General features: G+C 37.4%; 1 protein-coding gene across 15 annotated transcripts in view; it reads left to right on the top strand.

Moving 5' to 3' along the window:
• Positions 1–11,868, top strand: part of DTNA (dystrobrevin alpha) — a 176,011-nt gene extending 164,143 nt beyond the window's left edge. For 13 of the 15 annotated variants that reach the window (XM_085316266.1, XM_085316272.1, XM_085316271.1 and 10 more), the window contains 4 exons: positions 573–662; positions 1,336–1,504; positions 2,152–2,284; positions 9,535–11,868. In XM_085316266.1, coding sequence (XP_085172392.1) covers positions 573–662; positions 1,336–1,504; positions 2,152–2,284; positions 9,535–9,687 — 545 coding nt within the window. In that variant the 3' untranslated portion in view covers positions 9,688–11,868. Of the gene's footprint in view, positions 1–572; positions 663–1,335; positions 1,505–2,151; positions 2,285–3,177; positions 3,264–3,833; positions 3,881–9,534 lie in introns of all 15 variants that reach the window. The other 2 variants (XR_014897192.1, XM_085316273.1) reach the window with 2 other exon arrangements.
• The last annotated feature ends 1,212 nt before the right edge of the window (positions 11,869–13,080 follow it).

The following is a 13,080-nucleotide window of genomic DNA, read 5'->3' as shown; positions in this document are numbered from 1 at the left end:
AAAAAAAAAAAAAAAAAAGATAAATTATGGACTATACAAGAAAATCTTTGAGCTATGGAAGAGACTCAGTGCAGAGGAAAGAGGGAATGGAGAGAAAAAATCCATATCAGTCTTGATGAGGTCAAGTATGTTTCTTCAACATTTGCCATAATTATCTGGCAAATACGTGACAATAATGATGTCATTAAACAGAACTGTAGGAACTTAGAGAAAACACTTCATTCCTCCCTTCTCCCCCACAGACATTCTAAATGAGTTCACACTGGACTTAATCTTCCAAGGCTGGTCTGCTAGTGTCACCACACAAATGTGAGCTTGATGGCAATGAATAATCTCCACATTTCTGGTATTGTGATTAAATGAAGCATGAGGGTAGGTTTCTGCTCCTGCATACAGCGGAAGAAAATGAGGCCGTTCTGCAGAGAACTCTTCTGCACGTGTCTCTTGTAAGGGCTTTGATACCCTGAATTATCACAATGGCAGCTCTGGGCAAGGCTGGAACTGCTTTGAACAGGGAAACATATGGCTTGTGAAGAATATTAACACTATGTTTTGTCTGTCTCTTGCTTCAGGTGCAAGACGGAACTTAAGAAATGATTTGCTGGTGGCAGCAGATTCAATCACCAACACCATGTCTTCTTTGGTAAAAGAGCTAAATTCTGGTGAGTGAGGCTAAAGAGGAACTGCACTGTCATTTCATATGCATTTTTAAAAAAATAGGAGCTAGGCAAAAAATAAGGAAACAAAAAAGCAGTGTAATATAGCTTCAAAGATGTTTATGTTTTCAGGGAAAAAATCAAAATAATAGCTTCAGGAATACAGCAGTTTTGAAAGCCATGAATGTAGAGAAGTGGTTAGATATAATGAAAATTCTTTGAGAAATTTGCTCATGGATCCATTTGGAAATGGAAGGAATCGTTGTACCTGAGAAAGCTTTTGGTCAGTGGGGGGTCAAAACGCCCTTATTGCATAGCATCTTTCCATTCCATTAAAAAAAAAGTATCCATTTAAATGCATGACTGAGTTGGTATGAGAGACAGATTTCACTCTTCAGAAATTTGGCTCAAAAAGGACTGTATAGGATCTGTTGCAAAATGTGGTATATAGAACACTGATAAAAAATATCTCACCTAATAAGCCAAATAAGCAAAAGCTGTGCTATTCTGTCCCACCACAAGAAGAAAACTGTAAGTTCTGAAAATATGTGTAGAATAATATACTGACGTTCCCTATTAGAAGGTGGTATTCTAAATTGGAAAAACAGAAATGTGTAGAGAAATAAGGAAGTGGATTTACCCTTGAGAAAGTTAATGGAAATACCTTTTTGCTTCACAGAAGTGGGAAGTGAGACAGAGAGCAATGTGGATTCAGAATTTGGGCGGACTCATTTTGATGATCTTGTTCCATCGCCAACTTCCGAGAAGGCTTTCCTCGCACAGATCCATGCCCGCAAGCCGGGGTACATTCACAGTGCTGCTGCCACTGGCTCCATGCGCAGTGACATGTGGGTACCTTCTCAATTCTTCACCTCAATCTCATTCTTTTTCTTCTGTTGCCCTTAAAGAGAATATGCAGCATGTAATGCTCTCCTTCTCAATCATTCCATTACCAAAAATTGCTTAAATCCAAGTGAGGACAGCTTTATGACTAGGTAATAGTGATCTAGGTGAGCTTCAAAAGCCAGGACTTAGGATATATTCAGGAGTGGGTCTTCTCAAATCTACTGTGAGACACTCTGGTTGCATTGAGGAGGTGGGACATATGCTCCCTATGGTGCCCTGCAGTCCTTATTCCTGCCTATCCTGACTAAGGGACCTTTGAAAAAGATAATTTTTTTATGGAAAAGACAAAATGACATTCTTTTACCAACTCCATTTTTAGAACCTCACAATGGGCATCTTTCCAGATACTCTTACTCTTTGTATCACTCTTAAAGACATTTCTGAGGACCTTTGTTACTGATTTCAGAAGCATTGTACCCCCAAAACACCTTCAGCGGAATAAGCCCTTTGGTCTACTTCATGGATAGACTCACGGGAAAATAATAATTAATGGAGCGTCTACTCTCCTCATAGCTTGCAGGAAAAGGAAGTTTTATTCTCCCCAAATGTCATTCATCTCAGGAGGCTATTTATTAATAATTGTCTTTAGAGTTACAGAAGATGGAGACCCCTATGTGAGAGCAGATGATGAAAATTATGAGAATGACTCAGTCCGCCAGCTGGAGAACGAACTGAAGATGGAAGAATACCTGAAGCAGAAGCTGCAGGATGAGGCGTACCAGGTAGGAAGAGGGCATTGGATGTCCATGTCTCTGTGAGAAACAATAATGTTGGTGATGTTAAGCTGAATTTTTGTTATATGTAGATATTTTTTTCAGTAGTAGAAGTATTCTTAATGGCTCCACTGTGAACTGAAGCTCAAGTACAGTCTGTATGTCATTGTCATGGTCAGAACCTGGAAGAAGAGGAAAGGGTCTGAATCCCAGAGGACCAAGTATTCAAAAAGCATCTAGTACAGTTAAGCCTGGACACTTGTCATTGAACACCTCCTGAGAAGGTTTTCAAAGGGCATTTGTTTATAAGAGTCCAATAAAAACTGATTTGACAGAAAGGTTTTGCATTCTCGAAGTATCCTCTCCTTCCTGATTAATGGTCTCTCTTTCTGCCTGATACAATGGACTATTGTCAGTTTTTAAGTTTTCTGACTTGAATCATCTTAATATAAAGTTCGTTATTACAACATTAGTAGTAATATCAGTAGCCGGGCACATCGCGTTTAGTTGTGAGGGAGCAGGTTTGAAGCAAGCAAAAATAAGTATTTCCCCACATGATGAGTGATTAGAAGTTAGAACTAATCTCTATAAGGTACAATAGATACCAAAAATCTAAATGGGCTTAAAAAAGGATTAAACAGATACTGAGAGATCAAGTGTATGGAAACAAAGTTCAAACCTTCTGATCGGGAATTCTTTAAATTACTGATTGCTGGGAGATAACATGATTTAGCCTTTTTTCTGGTAGTTTTTATGTAGTATCTGCCACTGGTCATATTGGAAACAAGATTGGAAAGTGGGAAATTTCTCTTTAGAATATTCTATTGAGCAGTGGCCAGCTGATCTAATTTACATCCAACTTCTGGAACTTGTTACAAGCTTTTTACTATTCATGCTCACAGGTACAGTGTGTTCCTCTGGATAGCTAAAAACAGCTGATAACGCAACTGTCAGCTGAAAAAAACTGTGAAGAAGAACTCCTACTAAGGTTGCAGTATGGTAACCTCAGTAACAATATTTTATGTTATTAAATATCTCACTTTGTGTAAAAGCAGCACATTTAGAAAAACTTGTAGATGTAGTGTAGCATGGAAGACGGCTGGTCAAAACCCACTCTTGTTACTTTGTGTCACCTTATCTCCAAGCAAGATTTTCAAGCAAAACTCAAAATTAGTAAAGGATAAGCAGAACACTCAGGATGCACAGGGTAGTCTGGGAAAGGGAACCTCAAAGGAGGCTTCTTTTTCTTTTTTGTCTTTTTTTTTCTTTCCTTTTTTTTTTTGAGCATGTTGTAAATAACAAGTATTTGTACTGGGGGAAAAAAAAAACACACCTCTAGTGCACAAATCTAAATGCTAACAGTGCTTATCCTCCCACGTCTGCTAGCAGTTGAGTTCTTGGATGGATGTGTTGTATAACACACTTTATTATTTTCTGGGTCCACAATTATTCTCTTTATTTCTAGGCTTGTGCATGGCTTTCTTCAGAATAATACACTGCTGGCTGCTCACTGGCTTAATTTGTCATCTTCTTGTTTTCTATCCTTTGTTATCTACAGGTCAGTTTGCAAAGTTGAGTGCAATATCCCTCTCTCTCTCCTCTCAAGTAAGTATCAATATGATTTAGAAGAATGTTTGGAATGAATCCTCATAATGTGTGGTTCACTTGCACTGCACCTTGTGCTTCCTGAGTATGTGTGATGGTGCTTTTTCTTTCAGCTTTTAACCTGTGTTAGGATGCCTGAACATCCTAAAATCATTTCTAGTAATACAAATGAAATGTGATCGTAGTCCTGAGGATTCTTGTTAAGTTACCACCCTTTTTATCTTCTTCCACTATTAACCATAGGAGGAGGAATGTGGGCTTTTCATCTGTTGGGATGATGACAAACATATTAGCCAGTACAAAGAATATACTTAAGTATAGTCGTTTCCTATATAGATTAGTTAGAACTTAGCTAGTTCCTTAGTTAAGGAATAATATTACAATTCAGAAGGCCTGAGTTCAGCTCCTCACCTGCTTGAGTCTTCCTAGGATAATTGAAATAAATTAGACCTGGTGAGATCCAGAACACCTACTCTAGTGCATAAAACAGGAGTTAGGCAGACATTAAAGAGAGCACTCCATGAGCTGGTGCTCTTATGTGCACTGATGTAATCCAAGGTGCAAGGTACCTAACTGCTCTCTGGAGTGTGGCAACCCACAGATAAGGCAAGAAGGTGTGTAAGTTCCCTCCTGGACCACAGTCAGGCCATGTTTTCTACCCCTGCCAACCTCACAGTTGCAGCACTGGGTTTAATGCCTTGTACAGCAATTGCGTTTTCATTCAGGAACACAGACAAAGACTGGTTTTACAAAGTAGCCTGTTACTACGCACATTTGCCCAGGAAATGGGAAACTACCAGTTTCCTTCCTGCTTCATCTGAAGTTGTGGACTCTGCATTTCTGACTTGCAAAGACAGCACGGTGCCGCGCTGCAGAGCCGGCAGCGAGAGGATGCCATCCGTCCTGCTGTGACACTGAACCATGCGGTTGGTAGCAGGGTAAGGAAGGGAGGATCAGTCAGACGGGGCCTAACCCTGGTCAGCAAACTGAGCTCCTTCCTCAGAGCCAGAACTACAAGCAGCTCCTTGGTCAACTATCAAATGGGCAGGTGAGCAAAACCAGTGAACCAACCTATGCCAGCTTGAGCAGTTCATTTTGTTAGTTTTTGCATGCCATGGTTCAGTAAGGGATGAAACCATCTTTATTTATATAGCAATTTTGATGGCAAATATTGACTCTAAATCTAGGGGTTTGCAACTTCTGCTGATGCTAGAATTTGCTTGTTAAGATGTGAACCTTGGGAAAGCAGTCTGCAGTCTTCAGTGTTAAAAGATGTTAGGTATTTCTGCAGCATCTCTCTCTCAGTGACTCTAACTGCTAATGCAGAATAAATGGGTATGAAAAGCAAATAAACAGCAACACCCAGAGTACCATAAATAAACAACTTCTCATAATGTTGCCCCTCAGGTTACATTCATTTTCTCAGTAGCCCTGTTAGAAAGTAGTGTAGAGCTGTGTAGATTTTCCTAAACATAGACAGCCAGAAAACATTATTTTGTTGCAGTTTTCAGTTACAGATCAGGTCACATGAAAAGAAAAAATGATATTTCAACAGTTATGTATGTGTGTATATGTATGTATAGGAAATACTATATATAACTGAATTTAATTTTAAGTATGAATTACCATGAATTTAAAGGATAGTAGCATTCAGACAAACTGTTCGCAATATTCAAACAAATTATTTCCAATATTAAGCTAAAATCTTTACTATTTCTTGATTAGATTTAAAAGGTTGGGTCAATTTCTTTTTAAGATTTTATTTTTTAAGTTCCCTGCTTTCTGCTTTCCACTAGAAGAAGCAGTATTAACACAGTGATGTGGGGAAATACCTGCTGCTGTACTGCCTCACTTTCTTGAAAATACATATCCTGGCTCAAATTAGCCGAGATGTGAGTGTGAGTTACCTCACCTCTTGGATGCTTTTGAAGCATTTTGAAGGCCTGTGAGAGAGAAAATTTTTAGAGCTAAGTTCCAGCTGAAGTCTGTAGTCAACTTCTTCTTGACCCCCAGGGGAGTATTTCCATGACGAACACACACTGAAACATCCTCATCAGCTGTAAAAGCCTGGCCCTGCGGAAAATAGCAGGAAGCACCAGTGGGACTTCATCTACTCCTTATCCGCAGAACAAACTCTGTATAATCATATATTGTGATAAATACGTCTGCACGCAATTGCACAAGAGCAAAGATTCGTCTTCTCAATAGTCAGTCTCTTTTGAATTTGGAAGACTGATATGTTGTGTGTATTTTATTTAGTACTAATAAAATAGTCTTAGAAAATTAAATCCAAATTTGTTCATAAAGGCCGCAATGCCTAAACAGCTTTGTGGTTTGGGGTGGGTTCTTTCCTGAAGTTGTCCAACTGCATCACAGCATGAGGGGACTTTGAAATGTGCATTGCTTTTACTTGGGAACCTTTGAGATGTACGCGGAAGACTTTTACTTCTAAAATACTACTATTTAAACAAAAATGATTAAAATATTGTCAGTATTTTATTGCCTAGATGGTCGTATAAGGCAAAAGCCAAGTGACTTTTCCACCTCAGAACAATCTAACCTGGAAAATCACATCAGTTTATTACAGCTTGATAAGAATGATATTGCCACTGATAGCCAGCCACAGGGTTTTGTTCATTTCTTTATTTAACAGTCACGGGCAAATAGTGGTGATGGCATTTGTTTAAGACTTTTTGTGTTCTATTTGTATTTTTAAAAAGAGCTATATACAGTTCTCCAGAATTGATTTTGAAATAACATCTAGTATAAATATAACAAATTCTCAAGCAATCAAGCAGGTTCCAGTAATCTGTAAAATATATTTTAACTATGTTTTCAGTTTATTTTTTACATTAGATGTATTTTAATACCACTTGTTTTGATCTTAATGGAGTAAAAGAGTGAAATATCAGATGGTTTTTGGCAGCACTAGGCAAATCTTGAATTTAGGAGAACATGCAACTTTGACATTATTTTACTTTAAAAAAAAATCTGTGTCCCATTGATAGCGGTTGCTTTTCTGCCAAGAATACCAACAGGAGCCAGAAAGCCTCATTTTCTGGAAGTGGTTAAAAAAGATGTCATTTTCAATAAATAGTTGTCCCCTTGTGGACATGCTTCTATGAGAAATGCAGTTTCCTAAATTTCCTAAATCAGTGCTGCCTTTCTTAGTGCTGCCACAGCAACGTTTTAGTTAGCCACATTCAGTTCATTCATATACATTATTGTAACAAAAAAGGAGGTGTAGAGAGCTAATAAAAGCCCAGCCTAAAGCATCCGCTTGTAAAGGAGTACAGGGGAGAGTCTTTGTTAGAAGTTTTTTTCTGAAATTTTTAACTGAAATTAAATTTTCTCTATGATGACAGAAACATATAGTTACAGTTTAAGACTCAGTTCCATTCCTTCTCCAAAACTTCTCACTTGTTCAAAACTACTGAAAGTAAATTCTTGTGGGCTTTGGGGATTTGGGGCAGCAGGGGTGATAATTTCCAGTAAAAATTCCAGTAAAAAGGTAGAAATTTCTCAAATACAAAAAAGCGAATTCCCCCAATTTTTTGATACAAAGGCATTATTAAAAACTGACTATTTCTTGCAACTTCACTGTTTTTCCAGAATAGAAATCTTTTTGAGTAACACAGTAATGCTCCCTCTCATCTTCCGCCTTTTCTCCAAAGTCCCTTTTCATGTTTACCAATGATGATTCTGATTCTTTTTATTTCTCCTTAAGTCCTCCTCTTCTTAATATGTAGTACAAAAGGTGCAAATGTACTGTAACCAAGTTAACTAGGATGAAGAAGCTTTCATTTTCTGAATTTAATTTTTAAATTATACAGATAGGTTTTTTTTTTTTTTTTTTTTTTTTTTTTNTTTTTGAAGTCACTAAATGATGAGTAACAGGGAAAAACAATTGGATTAAGCTGCAAATACTAAAGAGCCTAGAAACAATCTTATGACGTGACGAATCGCTTGAGTCTTGGAATTAATTCTGGCATTTCCAAAATGCTACAGTGAATCTAGAGTTCTGAGGTTCATTAGCACTCATTATTTCTTGTAAGAAAATCTCTTTTCCATTCAACTACTGAGTGTGGAAGAGAAAGAATCCTTGAGAGCATTTAGAATAGCCCTCTCCACGCTCAGCAAAGTAATTAATCCAGAAAATTAGAAAAAGAACAGATATTTAGCAGTACTATCCATGAATCTTAATGCATCCAGCATTTCACAAGCCAGTCTTACTTTACTTTTGCAGTTTATGGTGATACCATCAAGAAATATGAGAGGTACCTATATTTGCATAACCTTTAAATTGATTAAATAAAAATCAGTGCCACACAGCTTAGATATGACCTCTTCCATGCCTTTCATTTTCATTTTTGGCTGAACTGTGAACAGCAAAATGTTCCTTTGCTAAGATTTCCAAATTATTTTGCAGACTTAACTGATGTAGATTCATGTCAGATTTAAAAAAAAAATATTCAAATGTACCTCTGAATTTTTTGTTAACTCTCATTATATTTGTACTGAATATTTTCTTTTTATTTTTCGACAAAATGTTAATGGTAGGTTCTTTTTTAACTGCCTGACACGAGGAGATACTAAATTAAGATCATAGATACTGAAGGAATTTGATAGAAGCATCTCTACTTGAATAATTAATACAATCAAATGACGTCGGGAAGGAGAAGCAAGCTAAACTACCTGACCTTTCTTGATTCATCAGATTTAATTTAGCTCTTTTTTTGCTAAAGCTATTTGCATTTCATCTCTGGTCTTGCAGACCAGGTTTACACCAGAAATTAGTAGAAGAGAACCTGTGTCAGTGGAGTTTTATCTTTTCTGTTGTTATCAGATCTCATGCAAGGCAAATTGGTTCTCTGTCTGAGCTAGTTCAAGAGAAAAGGGGTGAGCTTCTTAACTTTTAAAGAGTCAGATATGCAAACAGGATGAGAAAACAGTTCCCCTAGGATGAATATTCCAGGAAAAAAGGTTTGCAATGTTACCTGAACCCAGACTCACAAACTTCTGAGAAAGAGCAACGGTTGTTTATCAAACATTTTCCATTACCAAGTGCCACTTTGATGCCTCCAGTTCTAGCAATTCGAGATATTTATTGATTCTTCAGGATATGGAAAAGCACAAAAGACACATTGGTACACCAGGAGATTAGGCTGTTTATGAGCTATAGCACCCAGAATTATTCTTTTAAGAAACTAAATTTCTTTTTACACATATGACGTGAAATATACCCAAGCATGTAAATTAAGGGTGAGACATTTACACCCAAGGTGGGACTCATGATGGGAAGATGGGGAGTGACTGCTGAGTTGAACTTTCTGTGCTGAAGGGTAATAATCTATGGTTTGGCCACTAATACTCTATTAGAGGACTTTTCCAACTTCCCAAATGCCTTGTAAGTCTCAATTTACAGCTTAAACACCTAGTTTTTTTGGTATCTTATCTAGGTAGAATGGCTTTTCCACATTTAAAAATTCTTTTTCAGGTGGTAACTGAAAGAATTGGCCAGGTGTTCTTTTTTTGTCTCAATGAAGCAGCATGCAGAGGCTTTACTTGCTCTACCAATGTGCACATGTGCACACAGTTGCAGTGTCTTAACTAGCACTCTTTGTAAAAAAGTTTCCCTAAACATTTCTCAACAGGCAAGCTGCAGTCCGACAGACAACGAGAGCTACGTAAGAACTGATGATGAGGAGAGCTGCTTTCGGACAGACGATGAAGAAAATTTAGCTGCAGACTTCACAGAAGAATGGAACCAACAGGTGCAGCGTCTCTTGACAAAAAAATCCGAATAACTAAGTTTTGAGGACTGTAGCACAGTACTTTTGTTCTAAGAGTTGTAGTTTGTAGATGTGTGTTTTGACAAAAAGACTTTTGTTTAAAGCTAACTTATATTAGCTACATCTGCTGTAACATGGCTCATTACCGGTGAAGAACACAGACTGAAGTAGGTACTGCTGTTACAGATAACAGCAGTATTAATAACTCACATAAACCCTTTGCACATGATATTGAACCTGTTCAGTTTACAATGACAATACTGTTTATAGATAGAAAATTGATTTCTGAATACTTTGAGATTTTAGTAGATCAGTTTACTATACACTGTACATTTTTTCCACAGAAAAGGTAAAAAGCTACAATTATGCATTTAACACTGAATGATTATACTCCTGAGTGTATATATCTAGTAGCCCAAAAACAAAGTATCAGACTATATTTGCAATTTGTTTGCAAGTCTTTTAATAGACTTATACAAAATGTACTAAAATAATAATAATATAATTAATAATAATAATAATAAGCCTCTCTAATTTAGGGCTAATGTGTAACTCTAGGAATGTTTTCTTTCAAAATAATCTAACAAATCAGCCATAGAAGTTAGTGTAAATATTTTTTTTTCCAAATAGATATCATATACAAAAGGTGACATTCAAATGATATAGAATCTAGTTTTTAAATCAGCACAGATCTTCTTAAAACTGTGAACTATGTTTTGAAATACTCGTTGCTAAAGCTGTTTATAAACCACAGGTGCCATAAGATCCCTGAACTGACTGATGTTATGTATAATCTTCCACGGTATCGTTTCATTGATGTTTTAGCTTTAGTAAGCATGTGTTCAACGAATCAGCTCTTTCCATCCCCCTGCCCCTCCAACTCCCTACTTCGTTATGTTATTTTTGAGGCCTTCAGCTTTAAATGTACAGGCTTAAAGTGCGCTTGCGATTATTTTCTTTTTATTTCCGAATGTGTATTGCCTTAGCCAGCCACCAGATGTTCTGCATGCACTCTTGGAAATGTGTAGTGAGACTCTCTTTCAGAGCTGGTTGGAGAATTAGCTATCAGTGAAAAGCACAAGAAAAGTGGTGGACTTTTTCAAAAGAACAGGCATATAGTTACAGAATTGGAGTTTTGTCCATTTTAGTAACTTCTGAGCATAACAGAATTTCTGGAGAAAGAGGACTAATCCAACCATTTTGGATTATGAAGTGAGCCTGCTAGCTAGCAGGTGTTTGCTCTGCTGTTACTATGGATCTGCAGGTAGTTCTCAGCAGGGATTGACACAAAATAGCTGGAATATCCCCCACACAGGATATTGCCTGGAAATTAAGATTACACCTGCACTGCCATGTGGTAAAATTGGAGCTCTTCCAGGTACATTAAAGCTAGAATTAGAGCTAGTCCAGAAGCAGGACTGCAACATCAGTGCAATGTTATGTGCTGGCTGCACACCCCTATTGAGAAACACAGTGTGTTACCTTGGGACCACCTCTGTGCTAAGGTAATATTACTACTCTACCATAATGTTGCATCTCCCAGTATCTGGCTGATCTGAAGTGACGCTGTCTAGCAACCCTGAAAACGCTAGTGTTTCATACAGACCAGCACAGTCTGCCTACAGCAAGTGATGAAATACTCATCTAAAGCAGGTTAAAATGTGTGGGTCTGTCCTCTGTTTCATGATTACATACATCTTAGGATGTATGCTGCCATATTTACATTAGATTGCTATGTAGCTCAACCCAGTAATTTCACTTGCCATTTGCATGCATTCTCTAGGCTCTTGACTGTTTCCCTGGGCACTGTGTGTTAGGGAATGAGTATCTGTATGAAAGAGCTGCCATTTTTCACTTTCATATTGTATTATTACTTATGCAGGTCTCTTGTGCACATCTCCATGTATAGCTGGGCATGGTCTCAGACATCCAAATTGATGCTAAAGCATCCAAATATCTTCACGTAAGCTTTTCATTCTTGCAATCACTGGTCTTTGCTTCTGGGGTATGTGCCATGCTGGCAAGGCAGGCACCATATCCTCTGATGCCCTCTCCTACAACCTCCTCTCAGGAATGAGTGAGCCTCCACTAGTGCCTAGCACTGCACATTAAAACTCCTGCAGCAAAGTCGTAGATGTTGCTGTCAGCTCAGGATTCCAGTCAAGCATTTCCTGAACAAAGATGAGGAAAAAAAAATGTCATGAATATTATTTTGTTGTTCTGTGAACAAGCTTTTGTTCACAGGAGCTCACAAAATCTTACAAAAGGGTTGCTTATATATGCAGAAGAGTNAAAAAAAAAAAAAAAAAAAAAAAAAAAAAAAAAAAAAAAAAAAAAAAAAAAAAAAAAAAAAAAAAAAAGCTTGAACACAGCTACATGCAAAGGCTGACTAATCAACCTCTGTCATGTTTAACTGTACCCAAAGTAATAACTCCCTTCCATCATCCTAATGTCAGTGTGCTCATTATCACTATGCTTAAAATAGATGCAATAGAATAAATCCATTGCAAGGGCTTCTGGACTAGGAGTAGTGAAAAAAGTTGATAGATCAAGTGCTTTTCTCTCAGGCTGGTATCAGCAAGGTACGTCCCAGCAAAGATCTAGGTCCTTTATGTCCTGCAGCTCTGAGATGAAACACCTCTTATCTGGCTCTCCAAGTACCTATTTTAAGCATTTTCCAACTGTTAAGCTGGCTACATTTTAGCCCAGCTGGTCTTTGTCTACTTGTTACATATTATTTTGGTTGTGGTTTGCGGTCATTGAAACAGTTATGGAAGAGGTCCCTAGTATAGGCCTTTTCGTAACTACAGATGGCTCACCACAGCAGTCAAAACTCCGGGTGGTTTACTGTCACTGGAGGGAAATCAGTGGTTTGGAATCAGGAGACAGGGATGTGAAGATGTATAGGGTTCTTGAATGTCCAAAGCAAAGGTGGAGAATGGGTTGTCTGTAAGTAGTAATGTTAACTAAACTGCATAAAAAGGTGTGTGGCCTTTGTTGTGATATAATATGTATTTTCTTATATGCATGAGCCAAATTGTTGCATCATAATTTATCACAAATGTGTCTGCCTTTACTTTTGGTCATCTTCTCCCATCCTTATTGGTTCTTGGCAATTACTGTAGATAGACCTTGTAAATATTGCAACCTCAGGTTGCTGTAATCACATTGGTTCAATTCAGCAGACGGAGCTGTGAACAACAAGCACTCCACTGTGTCCTGAAGACAAAGGGCATTTTTACCTTTGAACCAAAAAAAAAAAAAAAAAAAAAAAAAAAAAAACTATAATATTAAGACTCATAAAATAAAAAAAAAAAAAAAAAAAAAAAAAAGTATGAAGAGTTACATCTTGAGGCTACTAATTGTAAGACATTTTTAAAACTACTGTACTTGACACCACTTGAGACA

This window comes from Rhea americana, unplaced genomic scaffold (genome assembly GCF_003343005.1).
Source record: "Rhea americana isolate MKP2758 unplaced genomic scaffold, rheAme1 scaffold_46, whole genome shotgun sequence".
Classification (NCBI taxonomy): domain Eukaryota; kingdom Metazoa; phylum Chordata; class Aves; order Rheiformes; family Rheidae; genus Rhea; species Rhea americana.
Note: the sequence above shows the minus strand (reverse complement) of the source record. Positions and strands in the feature narration are given on the sequence as shown.